Below are 18,632 nucleotides of genomic sequence, written 5' to 3'. Positions count from 1 at the left end.
GGTGCTGATAGGGAGAGTGCTAAAAGATCACAAATACAGGTAGTGAAACTTCTGTTTGGGCACAGACACTACATATGTGTGGATATTTATTGTAGGATAATAAATGAAATTGGAAAAATGAATTTGTATTTCAAGAGAAACTAACGTGCCATCAGAGTTTCCAAAACTTTGACCTCCACATATGTTACAAATCCCTTTCTTTTTCTGTCTACCTGCCTGTTGCATTGTTTATTACTAACAAAATCTTTTTCTCCTGCCAATTATACTAGTTGGAAAGCTAAGTGAAATGGGCTAAATTAGCACAGATTTTGTTTTAGCTATCAGAAGAAGGAAGAATGCAGAGCAGAAACCGATCACCTCCTTGTGTGTTCTGAGAAAAGAACAGAATGGATGCTTCCAAAGGACAGGAGGCAGCCTTTCCCTGCAGAAAGGCTGCTCTGCCACCTCTTGCTCGCTCTGGCTGGCAGTGCCCACACAACAAGCATGTTGATGCGGAAATGTAGTCTGAGTCCTTTCCTGGTTTTGGCATGACACTGTTTGTCTACTTGCTCTTTGTGTTACTTCAGTCAGTTGTTCAAGGTTAGGTGGTTTTTATGTTTTACACAGCAACCAACAGGTGGTAGCGATACCATTTTTGTACTTATCAAACCAAAGAGCTGTACTAGGTTAAGAGTTTTGTTTGTCCCTCATTTTCTTCTCATGTGGTCAAGCAGTGAGACTGGTTTTAAAAGCAACAGACCTTGTCCTTGAGGAACTATGCTGAGGTCAATAGCTGCTTACTCTACAGTATCACATTCGGCCAAAACCACCCATCCAGAGCTTGAAAAAAAAATTCTGATGTGGAAAACATTTTAAATCTAGTAAGTGTTTATTTACTGTCTGTTTCTTTCTTCAGATATGCCTCTTCATGTACGGCGAAGTAGTGACCCTGCACTGATTGGCCTCTCAACATCTGTAAGTGATACAAATTTTTCTTCAGAAGAGCCTTCACGGAAAAACCCTACAAGGTGGTCCACAACAGCAGGCTTTCTCAAGCAGAACACCTCTGGTGTACCCACTACACATGACAGAAAGGTATATTTTGGTACACTTCTTTACCCCTCTTCATTCAATAAATGTGAAATATACATACATTTTGAATCTTTCTGTCCTCCTCTTAATGGGTAAACCTTTATTTTCAGGCCTTGTCCAACCACTGTCAGCAGAACACTGTGCCAGTTGCATGGGTACCTTTTGAGGAAGCCCATAGTGATACCCACAGTAGGCATTTCAAATGTTTGATTTTGCCATTAATTGCCATTGAAGCTCTGATTACTCCTGATTCTGCCAAATAGGACCTAAATACCGTCACACATTTTCTTTGACTGAAGATAGACGGTGTCTATAATGATTTCTACTGATCTCTGCAGTGGTCCTGATATCAGTGAATAATCTGCATGCCTACAGCTAGTCTGGCTCTGTCTTTCTGGCATACCAATGCTCACTTTCATTTTCCAAGTCAAGTAATGCAAAACAAATATTACAAATGCTATTTCTCTTTGTAAACTCTATTAAAACTAAAACAGTTTACTTTATGCCTATTATTTGCTTCCTGGGTTCAGTATCTCTGCCTGCAGTCTTTTTTAGCTTAAGAAGTTTAAGAAGAAACTTTAAAGAAAAAAATAATTCCAGTGAATCATTTCTATAGAAAGTTGCACTTTTGGTTGCCATTCTGACTGCACAGCCCCAAATCCTGTCAGAAAAGAAGTAGCTTATGATAGCTATAATATAAACACAACCCAAGAACGTGCAGCCAGGACTCCCAAACTCCAGATAAAGAAGTCTTTACGTACTGCTAATGAACTGAGTTATCTTCCAAGGGCTTTTGATTATTTCAAAAACAAGGCATTGAGGCCCACATTCTTACAAAGGTTTCTGTTTAACGTGGTGTCTGTAGGTTTCTCCTTGATCAGAATTTCAGGTAGGTAAAGGCATATTTTCACTTGTACTGATGTGACACATGAGTGTGTGTTGTTTTGAAAGTATTTTATAGTATTCTGATTTGGAGAAGAAAAGCGATAATCTAATCCCTTCAAAGTGTTACTATTTTCAGTTAATTTTTCTGAAATGATAATGAAACTGCACTTCATTACTCTACTAGCACAGATATTGGAGAGCCATACATAGCATAATCAGATTTCTTTTAGTATGTGAAGTCAGCAGAAATTGGAGAGAATTGAACAGCAGCTCATCTTTCACACTCGTGTTCTTGCATCATTAGTTGTTCATTATGTACTTGCTCTCGATTTTCATGAAAATATTTGATGTCTACTGAAGCATGGTGACCAAAATGGAAAGGAATACATGTGATCTCATGTTGTGATGGGAAGCTAGCAACAAAAGAACATTAAATCAGGAAAATGGTGGAGAACTAATGTACATTTGTTAGCACAGCAGATACTGGTAATTGTTTTACTGGCCTTTTATTTTACATACTGTATACATCAGTCCTTCAAATAGAACAGATTGCTGAGTAGGTTATTTTTAATAGATAAGATGCAGTAAACAACTGCAATTGAGTAATAATTGCTTGTACACCATATGTTATGAATTAATACTGAGTGAATTTGTATGTTGTTTGTGTTGCCAGCATCTTGATTTCTTCATGTGAATCAAGATATATTAGTGAATTTTACTTCTCTTAGTAATTGATATTAATAATTCTCCTTTCATATCCCAGTACTAGCAGCAAATTTATTTGTATTGTTATTCTAAAATTCATTATTTCCTCTACATTGAAAGTATCTATCTCTTGTGAAAGTACTAACATTGAATTTTTGAAATATATTTAGATTATTTGAACTATAACAACTACTCAGTACTATTTGTTTTCTTAAGCTACTCAGATAACAAAAAGAGATGGCTGTGCTTTGTTTCAGACTGTTTCACTGATTGTAGATGACACAGACATTTCAAGCAAAGCAATGAGAACAATCTTAATTTTCTGCTCTGTGCATTGGGCTTGTGCACCCATATATCTTTTGTGGGCGGTTGGCACTACATCATGTTTTCACTGCATTTCCTTTTCTTGACAGCACAAGAACATATGTTCTTGGGTTGAGATTTGCAGCACAGTTGTAGGTTAGCAACTTTACCCCAGCAATATCTATATGTCTCTCACAGAAACAAGAAAAGGGTTTCTGGGAGAGCTGCCAAAAGCTTCATCCACCTACTGACTCTAAGAAGTGACATTACTTTCAGCCCGTCACCTCTAAAGAGGAATAATTGACAGGTAGAAACTCTGTCCAATTTTTGGAGTAATTAGCAGAGAGAAGCTGCATGTATCTGGCAGAAGGGATTTATTTCTCAGGGGCAAGTGAGAGAAGACTCCTCACTGGTGTTTATTTCATTTTGAGTAAGAACAATTTGAAATGGCAGGAAAACGGGCAGATTCCCAAGATCAGATGAAATTAAGAGGAGTGCTGCCATGCACTGAAGGCTGTGAAGAGCCAGGACATATGCCAGTAGTTCTGGGCACATGAAAAGAGAAAAGGGCACTGGGAAAGAGGAAAAATATGGGAGATTTGAAGGATCCTGTTGGTGAACTTACAGTGCCTTTACGTATTAGGATGGCAGTGATTTCTCATTTGCTTTTCATTCCCATTTATTGAAAAGAAACATATTTATTGTTATGATATCCCTGTACTCTCTGTGCTCCTTTTGAATTGGAATTTTGACTTTTTCTATTTTGTTTTGTCCAGCTGTACTTACACCTTGTAAGAGCAACTTGAAACCATATATTGATGCTTTCTATCCAATAAGTACTCATGTATTTGAAGAATTATCATTATTATTGGTTTTTTTACAACTTATTGTAATATTGGAGACTGTTGTCAGCTAGGTAATTCCTGACCTCTTCCTTCGGTGTCCTCCTGAGTGGTCTCAACAAAATGATTAAATGTCCTCCTTTGTGCAGGTATTTACAAAGCTCATGATCATCAACCATTTTCTTAGGTAAATTCAGTTCTCAGGATTCTTTTAAAAGTGAATATTAAAATGACTTTCAAATAGAATTTTGTGATCGAGATGTATCTGTATTACACAGTGATTCAGGGCTTGACTTAATCATGTCTATTGCTTCCTTGAGCCGTTCTAATGAAACAAGAAATCTCGTAATAAAAATATCTTCTCAAAGGCCTGCAGTGATACCTGATTTGCAAGCTGTAATTTTGTTTGAATTTTATTGAAGTATACAGTTGAACAGATTTTATGCAGCTCAAGTGCACCAGACGTGGTTCCTTCCATCACAGAATATTTTTTGATGTTGTTTTCTTTTCTGAATAACTGTTAATTTGGCTCAGTCTTAATAATGCAGTATGAAAGCCTACTGACTTAAGTAGCTGCCCTTAAAACATGAGCTGCACTAAGGAAAATCAGGTTTCCTTTCCCTTAGATGTTTGTGTTAGTATACAAAAACATAAATGCAACAACTAGATATGTTTTCTCTTACAATGACTGTGAGTTAATTATCCCCTTTCTTTTTTAATTTGCACCTGTGTTTGTGATTAAGAGTTGCATATTATTACAAATTACTTATTTGCTTATCTAGTTAACCTGTCTTGCTTAAGACAGGGATATAGCATGGCTACCTGGCTTATGAAAAATTTCCCATAGTGACTTTTCTGAGTTTGATTCATGTATTGTTGCATCTGAGATAACAGCACTGGGATAGCATAAAGAGGCAATAATGTACACTGAGAGAGAGCAATGGGAGAGAAAAATGATTGTGCACGGGCTTCTGTGCCTCTCTCGCTCCAGGATTCACCCACCTGGAGCAAAGCAAATGGCGTGCAACATGCTCTGCAGGGTGGATCATCAACAGAAACACGCAGCTGAATATACTTGGTGTATCACTTTTTTTCCTCTTTTTGCCTTTGCCATTTAGTCAGCAACCAGTTTTTTTTTTGTTTGTATATGTAGGTTTCCCACATCCATATTATGAGGTTGAGAATAGCCATGCCTTGTACGAGTAACTGTTTTTAGGATATTCTTTCTTCCTGCTTGGAAGCCTTATCTTTATGGGCTCCATAAACTGCAGAGAAAGAAGTCTAAACCATGTAAGACTGACCTAAATCTCATGTAGTGTCAAATCCCTTAACTATAAAGCATTGTGTTTCTCATCATCCCCTCTTGCAGAAATTTTTATTTTATACTGGCTTGAGACAGATAAATACACATATTCAAATTATCACATTGAATTTTTTTTCCTGTGAAAGATGCAATGCCTCTAAGTCTCTTTTTGAATGGAATACAATTTTTTTTTCTTTAGTCACAACAAGGAAAAAGCATGCGTGCATTATACAAAATGTATATACCAAACAAAATGATTTGTCCATGTCAAGATCAGATTCAAAGTGAAAATTAGTTTCATTTAGCTTTGAGTCATTTTAAAGCTGGCTTAGTGAAATTTTCTCTATTGCTGTCGCCAAAGGTGTGTTATTTCAATAGATTTTAGCTATAATTCAGAGGATTGAAGTTTCCTGTATTAAAACAGTGTATGGGTTTCATTTCATAGCTAAGAAATCTGATTTTCTGACTGGAAAGTCATTAGACCAAGTAGGAAAAATTATGGACTAAAAGATATCATTCTGGGAGCAAGCTTATTTCTTTTTGGTGAGATTCACAGATTTTGTCATTTCAGATGTGACTGTATGTGGAAAAAGAGGAAGGAAAGATGAGTTATTTACAAATACTGAAATAGTGTTTTAATGCAGAAAATGTTGCTATGGAAGAGAGAGGAATGGATATTTAAAAAACAAACAAAAAAAGTTATGTGCACTACTTTTCTTTCTTTGCAATAGAAAATCATTGCTGGTAGCTTGTCATGTGATGATAAAATAGAGCAAATGCACCCAGAGAGAGTGCAGCAGAAAATAAACATAATGTGTGTTGTTTTTGTCCTGGGTTGTGTGTAAAATTCATGACTTCCATAGGATCATAGAATAGCTGAGGTTGGAAGGTACTGCTTGAGGTCATCCAGTTCAACCACTCTGCTCAAGGCAGGGTCAGTCAGAGCAGGTTGCTCAGGTCTGTGTCCAGGTTTTGTATACATTTTTCTGCAAGGATGAAGAATGCACCACCTCCCTTCCAGTGTTTTGTCACCCTTATGGATATTCTTGTATTTCACTGTGTATCTGTTGACTCTTGTTACTTTACTGCTTACCTCTGAGAAGAATCTGACATTCTGCACACAGTAGCAAGTAATATTTTAGTACTGTAAGAATTAAAATCTCAATGGAAAAACTCAGCATTTCTGACTTCCAAAATGTGAAAACAAAACCAGCATTTTTTACCATCAGCAGCATGTTGAGAATGGGAGATATAAAGTGAAAAATCCTGGTCTGGTGCACAGAGAGATAACAGAAAATGTATATCACTGGATTTTGTGCTCTACTATTTGCTGAGTGCTGCATATGCAGTAGGATTCAGCTCTTTGGATAGAAAAGTCAGTCATGACCAGAATTGCTAAGAAGCAGGGAAAAAGCCAATAATAGAAATAAACAATCCAAAGTGAAATTACAATTTGCTTAATCTCTTGTTCTTTTACCTTCTTTTTTTTTTTCCTTTTTTTTTCTTCTTTTTTCTGGGAGATATCCATTTGTGAAAGCCTGCCTACCAAATTTCCTCTCTGTCCCTCAGAAGATTATTAGCGCACGGTTCTAGAGAGATCTGAGAACTTGTGTTTTTTTGCACTTTGTTCTGTGGCTGAGCTCTGTGTTGTTCACTCAATCTCTGTTCTTCATCAGTAAAGTGGGAAGAATAAGTCATTTTCTTCCAGTACTTTGCTACCCCGTCTCTTTGTGTGACAGGCTTCGGGTGAGCAATGTCTGGCCTACAGGTGAGAGAACACAGTGCTGTACCATGAGCTATGAATACTAAGGAGGATCTGAGTGATTGAATATCTTCCTAGTGAAGGAGGAGTGTTGGAACATGCTCAGGATGTTTATATTTTCACTTCAGTAGCAGTGGCGTACGGCATTTTTCAGAGAGGTGATGAAAGCTATACTGAAGGCGTGGACCTCTCAAGTACAGAAAAATTTAAGCTGTAATCAGTGGCTGACTTTTCCTGTGCCATTCATCTAAGTGTACACATGCTTGTAAATTTCCATGTTTAAATGTTCATCTCTGATTCTTTTAATTTTTTATTTTACTGTAGCAGATCTGTGGGCTTGAGGGAAAAAAAAATACCAATGGGCTTGAAATAATTGCTTGATGAGAGATTGAATAACGAAAGATAAGAAAAATTAGATTGGGAGTTCAGGTTTAGTCATTTTATTTTTAAATGTTATAGACTGGAGATGCACATAGGTTTTCACTGGGGACAGTTTTCATCTATTTAGCTGTAACCCAGAACTCTGTATTGAAACTGCATTTGCAGTATATATAAAGGCTTTCTGCAGATGTATATTCATAAATTTGCCTATCTGCCTTGTTTTCATAATACCAAGGTTGTGTACTGATGCAAAACAAGTCCAAAGAAAGTCAGTGAAATTCAAAGCACAAGCCACATAGCAGGCTGGGCTTTCCTGCAGTGTCCTGATGTGAGTCTGAGCAGTGCCAGCAGTGATTATTTCAGCCTTTTTTTGCTGCGTATGTTGTGTTTTTAAATGACTTTAAGTAATAATGCAATGAGTATCAGTCATGCAAGAAAAGTAGTCTCAGTCTAGTGTGATTGAGGAAGAAATGGTGAACTTCACTGCATGGGAATTAAAACTAAGACAGCCTACTCACCTACTGGGCTTAGTTCTGTTAGGACTGAATTTAGGTGTGAAACAGATGCTGCTTGTCCTGCCTTGGTAAAGTCCTCAGGAATGAATCTGGCTGAGGCCTGAAATGACTTTACAAGGCTGATGAGTCAACTGATCCCTCAAAGTTGAGTGCTTTCCTGGGAGCTGAATCCCCTCTATTTATTGTTAAATAGGGCAAATGGTGGTTTTAGTAAGGGCTGATAGGGAAGAGACCAATGGTTGTGGTGCGGGGAGGGCACAGCTGGTGCATCCAAGCCTTGCTGCAGCCTGCAAGCCTTGCCTTGCTGCTGCCTGGGCATGGCCCTGCTGCTTTGGTCAGAAGTCATTGCCCTTCTCTGCTCACATATTAAGAAGCTAGCATGGTTGCCCTGTCCCCTTCGCTCCATTTTTGTTGTTGGCCTGCAGGTGCGATTTTCTAAACACAAAAACAGCCAGTAGAAGCTTTAAAATATTCATTTTAGAGGTATGGCTGCCTTAAAGCATTTAAGGCACTTATCAGGACAGCACTGGCAAGTTACAAGCTTTGCTTCATCCACACTTCCATGGCATGTGTCATTCTGTCAGACTGCCTGTCTGTTGTCCTCTATCGCATGGGAACAAAATGTATTGTGGAGAAAGTTCCACCTTTCATACCACCAACATCTGTCTCTGATGTCATGGGCCAATATCATAAAGTAGGAGGCATTACTTTCAGAGCAGCCCTCATAGCTTTTTTTTGTGTCTGGAATTTAATTACACGGCTCTCCGAAGGAATCAAAAGAAGAGATATTAACAGTAAAGATAAACAAACAACATTACAAATGCTATTTTCACTAAATCCAGGTAGACACAGAGCACTGTATAAATTTGGATACAAAATAAAATACCAGTGAAAATGGCAGGGTTGAGCACAGTTGCGTTATTGCATATAAACAACCATATAGATTGATACATAACTGGAAGTAAACAATACTTTTGCATCCTCTACAGTAGCATGGCAAAAAGACGTGGGAACTGACTAAATGTAAACAAGAGGTATCACTGTACAGATCTTCTTGTGTGGTACCACTAGAACTGTCACTTTTGGGGGCTCTGTATAACTCATCTCCAAGTATTTTTCAGTTTTACTTTGGACATTATTTTACTAGCTTTAGAAGAATTCATGAAGACATTTGAGATATATGCCTATACATTTAAGTACACTTTCTAGGAGATGTTCTATAGAGTGAATATTTCATTTTTGTGGGAGAAAAAAAAAAAAACACAAGAAAAAAAGTGAGAAGAGGAAACTGTTTTCAAAGTATAGTGTGTACAGGAAGCAGAAGTGTTGCTTCATGGCATTTTAAACTAACTGATTCATTTATTTTCCTTTAAAATGATGCTATGAAAAATGGTGCCTTTTTAGCATTGTTTGAAGATGCTCATAGAACTAAAATCCAGTTTCAGAACTGTAGTTACAAAATATCAACTACCATATGCTATTTTGGTTGTTTAGCATTATGTTTTTGAGGTTTTATTGTGAGAATAGTAAGTAAAGAGTGAATTGATTAAGAAGCTTTTTTTTTCCTGTCTCAGTCTGAGAAAAATCAAAGTACCCTGTGTAGTAAGTTTTGGTTTTGCATGTATACCTGCGAAGTTTGTTACATTTTTTGTTTTCCTTTGTAAGCATGAGAGATCAACAGAATGATTTGGATATATAATGTCACACTGTTTAGTTTATTTTTAGCTTAATCCATGTTCTTTGGTACTGAATAGCTTCATGCAGCACCAGATGTACAGGAAACTGTCCATTCTTCATGGCCCCAGCTCAGTGCTCTTTTTCAGGTCAGTGTTTCCTTGTCGATCAAAGGACAGCATAGAATATATGAATTGGAATTGCGCAACTTTAGAAATTTCTGAACATAACGTGATAGAACTTAGGCATAACACAAGTAGAAGGACCACAGAGTTCTCAGCTATGTGCACCCCACAGGTCTTTGCCAAAATTGTGACCAAGAATGTCAGCGGTGATGGATTGTGGTGGCATGCTGAAGGAGAACTACTCAAGTCATCTGCCTTACCTTAAACTGCACTGTCATTAAGAGTTCAGTTTTAGATCAATAACTCAGAAAAATATATCAAGTAAAACAAACACTCAGTTTGTTCAAGCAATGCATGTATTCAGCACATATCCTAAAAAATGTTTGTAACAAGGAGTGTTTTTCCTCTGTATCCTTGTGTAGCATTGGCTTTTAAATTATCTTTCTCCTCATAAGCATGTAATGAGCTATTGTTAATGCATAATAAGTTAATTCAATTCGTGGAGCTACAGGAGGGGTCATTTCTGAAGACAAATCTTTCTAGATTCTCTAAAGTCATCAAAATGACTACGGAGTTGTCATTCTTCACATCTATTTCCATTATAAATAAGGAATGCAAATGACCATGTTCTTTGTTAGAATATTAGATACTCATCTCCTGTATCCTAAAACAATTTTTACCAGTTGGCTGGAAGTGATCCATGTTGCAGGTCAGAACCAAGAACAGGCATAATAAAGCAGAGATATTTCATTAATACAGGAAACTCTCTTTACTCCTCGGGGAATGGCCTAAGATTGGAGATTCCTGATAGTGGGTGACTGAGACCCGATCCTTGCTGCATGCATTTGATGGCTAAGCTGTATCCAGATTATAGTATCTATGTAGGTTGTGTTCTTCAATACACTGCAAAGCAAAGCAAGCTTTGAAACTAAAAGGTAGAATGATAAAACAAACTGAATTTTCTGAGAGGAAAAGGGTGATCGACAAAGCAGTAGTGTTAGATTCTTAAGATATATGGGTGTTTATAAGGAATGAGTTACTTATTGACCGGTACAGTTCCTTTTGAGGAAGACTTGAAAGCTGGTATAATTTGTTTATAAAAAGCTGCTGATGAATAGCAAGATTGAATCAAAGTCTGACCTCTATGTAATGTTTTTTTTAGTAAATTTCTATATGTACATCACATTACTTGGTTAATTAATTTCCCATATATAATTATTTTTCCTGTAACAAGCACAATTTATACAGTTTTTTCTTTTTTTTTTCTATTCTTTTTTTTTTTTTTTTTTTTAAGAGAATCAAGAGTTCACTAGGTCTTACATATTCATTTATTTAAGTCATAAAGCAACAAAAATCCAGTATAACAAAATAAACATGAGTCTGTTTACTGAAACTTAAGAGGGCATGCAAAAATGTGTGTATATGTATATTATTATGTTGGTAAACAGAGATTTGTATCAGACAGATCTGTATTTACATAAAAATGCTTTGTTAATTGCTGCTTTTGGAATTAGTGTGTGACATCAAACTGACCAGTGCCTAGCATGGACAGAGTGGAGCATGAAAAGAAAGAGCAGCTTTTTTAGTCATTGAGCCAATAAATATATTCACAGACACTTGCCCAGAGTTGGTCAAATGAAATAGTAATTTCAAAGGATTAAACAACATTTCATCTCTCTTCAGCATGGAGGTATCAATCTGAGACTGTCGCATGGTATCAAAAGCAAAAAAAAAAAAAAACCCTTTTCCAAAATGTTCTGCATACATGAAAGAAAAAATACAGCCAAACATTTTCAGAGCCCCAGATGGTTTCTTGTATTGAAGGTCCTGAACAAGATGTGAATGACTTGCTGTAGAAATAGCTAAAGGGAAAGCTTGGTAGAGATCTTTGGATCTCCTTCCAGAGAATTGCCATGAAGAGGTCTTCAACCTCTTTACCTTCTGTTGTATGCCCATATAGAAATAAAATACCAAGAACTCATTGCACTTTGCATTAGACATACGTAAGGGAAAAGCAAATGAAAAATACCCTACTTCTTCACTATTTGGAAATTGGTGTAGTGGCAAATGAGGTAGTGGGCAGGGATGTGTCACCATGCAGTGTGAAGGACGTTCTGGTTGTGTTAGTCATGCTAGGAGTCTTTAGTGGTACAAATGCAGGTTACAATCACTAATGAGTTTATGCACTGACAGCCAGTAATTAAAGTACACGGATCATAATAATGCATCATTTTATCTACAAGCTACAAAGTCTTTGATGAGAAGCTTGTTATATATTGCAAATCATCTGAAATTAAAAGCACAGCAAAAGCACTTCACTGTTGTCCCTTTCACCCAAGCCTCCAGCAAAGCCCTGCAGGGACAGAACACTGAACTAAATCTTAAGGAGTTGGATTCTGTAGCCTCATTAAAAATACTGCTACTATTAAGTACAGTGGCATTATATAATATAATATATAAATATGGTGATTTGACAGTTTTAGAATTACATTGATCAATTTTCATTTCAAATATCATAAACTTGCCATTGCCCACGGTCCCCAAAGATGTTTGAGAAAGAACCTTTTTTTAAAATTCCTGCATTTAATTGTAACTGATGATGCGTGTCAGTACCAGTCTCAGGAGGGCTTCCAGCTGCAGCTCCAGAAGAAATGTGAATTCCCTGTGTGACCCTGATGGCTTCTGCACTATGAAATCTTCTCTTAATGGCATTGAAGTTAAAAGCAGCACACACCTTTCCAGTTGGATGTTTGGAGCAGGCATGCTAAATGCCGAATCATGCTGAATGGGAGAAAAATGGTCTGGGTTATTCATTGGCATATTTTACAGAATGTATGTTTGTTTGCTTTAGATGGCAAACAGCTGTGCAGCTGCTTCAGCAACAAAGAAAGGAGTGTGGTGCTTACCTATGGCAAGTTGCTTTTCTAATGTTTTGCTGTCCGGTTAACACCAGCAAAACTGCGTATGATTCCAGCCCTGAAGAAGTTTTTTGTTACGTGCTGATAGTAGTAATATTTTGAGCTGAGCTGCAAAGCACAACTCACAGGGGCTGCATCTCTGCCCCGTTTCAGCTTTTGTTTCTGCCATCCAAAAAGTTGATGAGTAACTTTGGATGCCTCCTGTGTAAAAAGAACTGGTGTGCAGCTCAGCGGGAAAAAGGCAATCTTCTATGAAAGTGGACTACAGCAGAAATATTTTGGTAAATGGGAGGAATATATTCTTCTGGCCAGTACAGACATTACTAGGCACGAACTGGTTGCAGAATTTCTGACAATGTCTTCTGCATCAAACAGAGGCCCAATTTATCTTACTCTCAGCATAAATAATTTCATCTGCATTGCGTGCTGTGGCATTTAAGACATTCCACAGCAGGAGGTTCCACTATAAACTGTAAGCAGTACTGCTGTCCTGCTCAGGTCAGTGCCACTTAGCATTTGAATGACTGAAGGATACTTCCCTGGATGAGTTTTTATCTTTTTTTCTTTCTCTCTCACTCTTGCAAAAATTTCCACTGTACGTGGCTGGTAGATGCTGCGTGGACGGAAATCTTTGTGTAGCGTATATAAAAGAAGTTTGCTTTAAATGTTTGTACTGAAAATTGTTAACATGAATCAATAGAAAAATTTAATTATCTATAAAATACAAAGATACAGAAAACATCTCATTATGTAGGATGCAAAAATTGTCCATTCAGATGGGGTGATGATCTGTCTGATAACAGGTTACCATCAGATAACAGTAACTCATGCACCAACTGAAAGGGGTGTTTTTGTGCTTAAAATGATCCTCCTTTAATTCTTTGTCCAGATCTTGATTTTGTTATTATAGCTTTTCAGAACTTTGAGCAAGAGAAACTGTTGTTTTGGCTGATAGGAACTGTGCCACCTCTGTCTTTGGAGGAGAATGGAATAAGAGCAGCATTAGGAAACAAATCAATGCTGCTTCCTGTCCTTTATGGCTCCACAGAGGGACAGCTGTACAAAGCATCAGCTTCCACTATCCGTCTCCTAAGCAAGAGGCTGTTTGCAGTGTGCTTAATCACACTGGAAAAGTGGAAAATTTTAATAGTTGAAAGATATGAAGTTTTTACTCATTTGTGGGAGGTTAAGCTAATTTATGATGGGGATTTGTTCAGCAGGTTACTTTGTGCAGATGTATTTTACAATACCTTGTGCTGGTTGAATTCAAGCTTTAATATTTTGAAATTGATTATTTCTTTTCTACTACAAAATCTCTTTCAAAAAAAGAACTTGTCATCAAATAAGAAAGCTTAAGTTTAGTAAGCAAGGAAAAAACCTGCTCTCATCAAGAAAGCCCTTGAAAATTCTATTTATCACAGTTATAATGAGAGCTCAATTTTTTAGGAAAATATGTCATAGCTGTATAAGAAATCAAACTGTAAGATGCAATTGTAGAGGGGAACTAATGCTACAGCCTGTATTTTGGAGTATTGGACAAATACTGTGCTAAGCAAAATAAATATCGATAGCCTAAATGGGGAAGGAAATACTTATGATGATGGAATGAAGTATTGATTTTAAATGGTAATAAAGTAGAAAAAAAGTATTTAACTACCAATGTACACTGATGTTTTTAGGTGGTGTCTTTTTGGTATTTTCTTTTGTTACTTTTTTTTTTTTTTTTTTTTTTTTTTTTTTTTTTTTTTAAGCCTTTTTCAAGGCTAAGAAGAATTTCAGTTCCATAAATGCTTTTAATTGGATGGAATTGTATAAATGATCAATTTTTCCATTGACTTTGGGTTAAGGGTAACTCCCAGCGTTAAGGACCTACCTCTTGTGTTTTTATTGGTTTTTAGTGATCAGACTGTATAAGGATAAAGTACCATTAGAGGCTGAGGAATATGTGCATGTGGGGAAGAAAACTGAAACTGTAACTTGCCCATTGAAAAGACTTAAAAATCTGTCTCAATGTGACGCGTGTATTTCCATTGGCACAATCTCTGTCTGCTACAGTTTTACAAATATGGCTGTATTTGTTTACTTTCAGCAAACCAGGAAAACAGAAACAGCGAAAAAACCCTTAAAATGAGAAAAGCAAGCTTGATAACAAGTTCCAAGTGTTAATTCTTTACTTAATATGTTACATAATAACACTTAATACTGAAAAGGAGAAAGAAGTATACTACCAGTTACAATCTTTCCTTATGAGGTGAGATGAGAAATTCCAATCTTGAGCTCTCTACCATATTATTTCAGTGGAAAGGAGCATACCTGGAGGAAGGAGACACCTTTAACTGTAAAACATACTGACTTGGGAAAATTCTGCATTGGACTTACATGTTTCTAGGGGGAAGGTTGTATGGTGTGTTTGCTTTTTTAAGGAGCTGGGTATTCTGAAAGCCTGATGGAGTATGTTCTTGGGAAGTCTGTGCACTAGAGGTTTGAAGTTGGGAAAGGCCAGTAGCGAAGCACAAATGGGAGCAACAAACCCGCAGAAGGCTGTGTTTGGACTTATCAGGTGCTAAGGAAGGGGAGCTCTTGAAATGGAGTATCTTTATGCACACACCAAGCAGTCAAGTTGTATGTTCTGGTCCTTGAGGTCAGACAGACCTACTTTCTCCTTTGTTCTTCTTCTCTTTGTATGATTTTAATAACCAGCTGCATTGATAATGTGCAAGGACTGGTTGGTTTTTTTTTATAAGATACTTTTTTGTTTCTTTTAAAATAGAAAGATGAAAACTACAGAAGCCTACCACGAGATACTAGTAGCTGGTCTAACCAGTTTCAGAGAGACAATGCTCGTTCATCGTTAAGTGCCAGTCATCCCATGGTGGACAAGTGGCTGGAGAGGCAAGAACAGGTAATATATATGTATATATATATATTACTTTATCAATCTAATCTTTATGCTACTGCAAAATATTAAAAAAAAAAAAAAAAGAAAAAAAAGAAAAAATATTCTTATGTGATATTGGCTCTCTAAGTGAGATTCAAGTACCAGAAATACACAGACTAAATTTGTAAGGGATTGTGTCTGCTTCCAAAATGCTGCATTAAGACTGAAAATAGACAGTTGTAAATTATTTCATTTTTGAGTTACACACCCATTTACGTAGTATATGGAGTGCTGCTGTTCTTCACAACCAACACCAACAGAATTAATTTATTTACAGAGTATAATTTTGATAAATATTTTGCAGAAGAAAGTTAATAATATTACTACAAAGAAGCCAAATATGGATCAATTTTGACATTGTACTTTGAAATATTTTGTTGTTCATGCCCTTGCAACATAGATTGATTATAAATTAGAAGAAACTGCTATCTTGTTTATTTAGCGTACATTTTTACCGCTCATTATTTTGGAGTTTTTTGAAACATTGAGTAATTTTGACTCAATTTTTCTTTATTATTTTATTTGTTAAGTTGATAGTCCTAGAAGGTGAAAGGTGAACTTATTATTACATAACAGTCATATGATGTGTTTGTCTCAAATTTTTCAAGAAATGTCCTGAAAAGTACAATGGAAATGCATCTTTATTATGGAGACTGGAGGTATAACAGCAACTCCATATAAAGAATGGTGAATATAAGGGTTTTTTCCTTATGTTTCCTCCTTATACAATGTTGAGATTTTGCATTGAGCATAAATGTATAACGTTTGTATTTTATAGCAGCAGGATGTGAAAACAGAATTTATTTTATACAGAAGGATCTCTGCCCTTGATCCTGGTGTTTTTTCCCCTGCACATTCTGTGGCAGGACCCATGGTGGCAATTTCATTGCTGTTTTTCCCTCAGAGTGGACACAGCTAGTGTGGGTGAGTTCAGCTGCTGCCTCTGCACTGAAAGGGGAAGGTCGGTGCCCTGAGCTGGAGGTGTCTCCCTGCTGGTGCTTTGATGTTTTCGAGGCACGCTTCAAGTATCATTAGATTTTCACTGTGGCAGTTAGCAAAGCTGTTGTCTCAGCAAAAGAGGTTGGATTAGGAATCTTAATAGTGATCTTCCTGTATGTTGGATACATGAATATTTTAATACATGGGAATCCGTGTTAAAAGAAGTATTACGTTTTCTGCTGATTTTGGTCTCTGAATGGCTTACCTAGTTCAATTTATTCACAAATTAGGTAAATGGTAGTCTGAAAGTGTATATGTTTTGCTGGCTAACTGGTTGAAATCTGAATTTGCAAGTTTTATATTTTGTTTGAGTAAGTTTTTGGCTTCTGGTCTCTCTTTTGTTGCTTTCCGAAAGAGAGAGGAGGATCCATTCTTTCGATGTGTTCTTTCGAATTTGCCTGTCCCTTTGCCATTTCATGCCAGCAGGATAATTAATTAGGCTGAAAGCTGTTTAACAGGATATGAACAGGAGGTGAGGGTGGGGTGATGCACAGCTCTGCAGAAAGAGAGGGAAAGGCCCAGCGGAGAGTGGAGGAAATGCAGAGAGAAATTCCCTTTGGTTTTGGGGTTTGATCTCTGGTATCTTTTTCAGTGTCCTCTGTGGGCTTTTTTTTTCTTCCCCCCCCCTCTCCCTCTTTCCCCCCCACTGATTTGGCCTTTCATTTTTGTTTGTCTTTTGTTTAGTTTCGCAGAAATTGAATCTGGAAAGCCTGTTAATAACTGAACCAGAATTTTCAGAACACAATCAGGTTCTTGTTCTTTTAAAAAAACAAGTAACAAGTTGTGTGTGTATCCAGTGCCTGTGCTGGAAACTACAAATAGATGAGCTAATTGTGCCGGAGACAAAAGGCCAGACCTATCTTACTGACCCTGGCTTCAAAGCATATTACTCATTGAAAAATGTCTTTCAGTTTATAAGCTTTCTGTATTTAGGCTGTGCAAAGTGCTTTTCTTACAACATCGTTTGCCTTATCCTCTTTCCTTCTCCTAGCTAAAGCTCTGTATTCAACACCACAGAAATGCTGTCAGTGGAAATGAATAATCTGAGAGCAAATGCAGAAAGGAGGGACTCAAACAAGGAGGTTGCAGTGTAGTTTGCTGACCTGGCAAAGTCGGTTCGTTTAGTGACTTCCAGCCCTATTCCTTTATGTATGGCACAGCATGTGCATAAGAAGTAGCAGACACAATGTCTGGCCAGAGGTGTTGGGCTGTGCTAAGAAACCAGTTGTGCAGGACTGACAGATTCCAAGAGTGGTGACAGTCCTTGTCCAACCTCCCTCCGTGGCTCTGCAGACTAGACAGCAAGTGCTACCATTTGTCTTGCAGGCTCCAGAGGCTTGTTGTTGGGAAAGGCTTTCTGGGCTTGGGCTGAATTGCTTCTCTCAAATTTTCCACACCTCCTCCTTTGAATATAAGGAGAAAAAAAAACAACAACTTCAGGATGATCATTGTCAGTTTCTACCATACATGAACATTTATTGGAATTGCACTTTGAGGAGGGAGGGTGTGATGTGCTGAAGTTATTTTTATGTGGGCAATGCCTCACTTCCAATAAGCAGAACCATAGAGCAAACGGTAATCTTGCAACATCACAGCCTGCTCTGCAGATGGAACTGCAAGACACCTCCTTTCTAGGAAATCATTATAGGCTGCTGTAGCAGGGACTAATCAAAGCACAGAATTAGAAATGTTCTAGTAGTTGTTAGAGAAATACTTCTGTAGATCTGTGTAAGTTTTAGTGCCTTAAATGGAGGAACGCTCAGAGCCTGTTAAAATTCCTTGAAGTAATTGCTTTTGCTCCTACCTATTGTGCTTTACTAGGGCTCTGCTAAATTGGAGCGATACATCAAAGAAGTGGAAAAGATTAATTCTGCCTCCTGCATCCTTTAAGACGTACTGTTTGTGTATGCTGGTTAGCTACTTCTGCCTGAGGTTTGTTTCCAGTTTAGTTCCGGAGTTCTCAACTGTCCACAGGGCAAATTGATCAGTGTAATTCCTAGAAAGCTTTGACATTTCTCATGACCGTGAAGTCAGTTATGTGAAATTGTTTGTACCCAAGAATCTCCTTGCTACCATAAAATCAAATATCTAGAGACCACTTCAAAATAACTTTAGAAAGGTAAGCCCTTTTTTGTTTTTTGTTTTGTTTTTTTGTTTTTGTTTTTACTGCTTCACTCAGTAATTTCACTCATTCTGTTTTGTAGATCATTA

At 37.2% G+C, this 18,632-nt stretch overlaps 1 protein-coding gene across 1 annotated transcript in view; it reads left to right on the top strand.

The window, feature by feature from the left end:
* Positions 1-18,632, top strand: part of PARD3 (par-3 family cell polarity regulator) — a gene marked incomplete at both ends in the record, with an annotated part of 424,269 nt that overhangs the window by 163,965 nt on the left and 241,672 nt on the right. Inside the window, 2 exons of the mRNA XM_079538143.1 lie at positions 896-1,074; positions 15,255-15,386. Coding sequence (XP_079394269.1) covers positions 896-1,074; positions 15,255-15,386 — 311 coding nt within the window. The remainder of the gene's footprint in view (positions 1-895; positions 1,075-15,254; positions 15,387-18,632) is intronic.

The sequence above is a fragment of the Tetrao urogallus genome (assembly GCF_951394365.1).
Source record: "Tetrao urogallus genome assembly, chromosome: 7".
Classification (NCBI taxonomy): domain Eukaryota; kingdom Metazoa; phylum Chordata; class Aves; order Galliformes; family Phasianidae; genus Tetrao; species Tetrao urogallus.
Note: the sequence above shows the minus strand (reverse complement) of the source record. Positions and strands in the feature narration are given on the sequence as shown.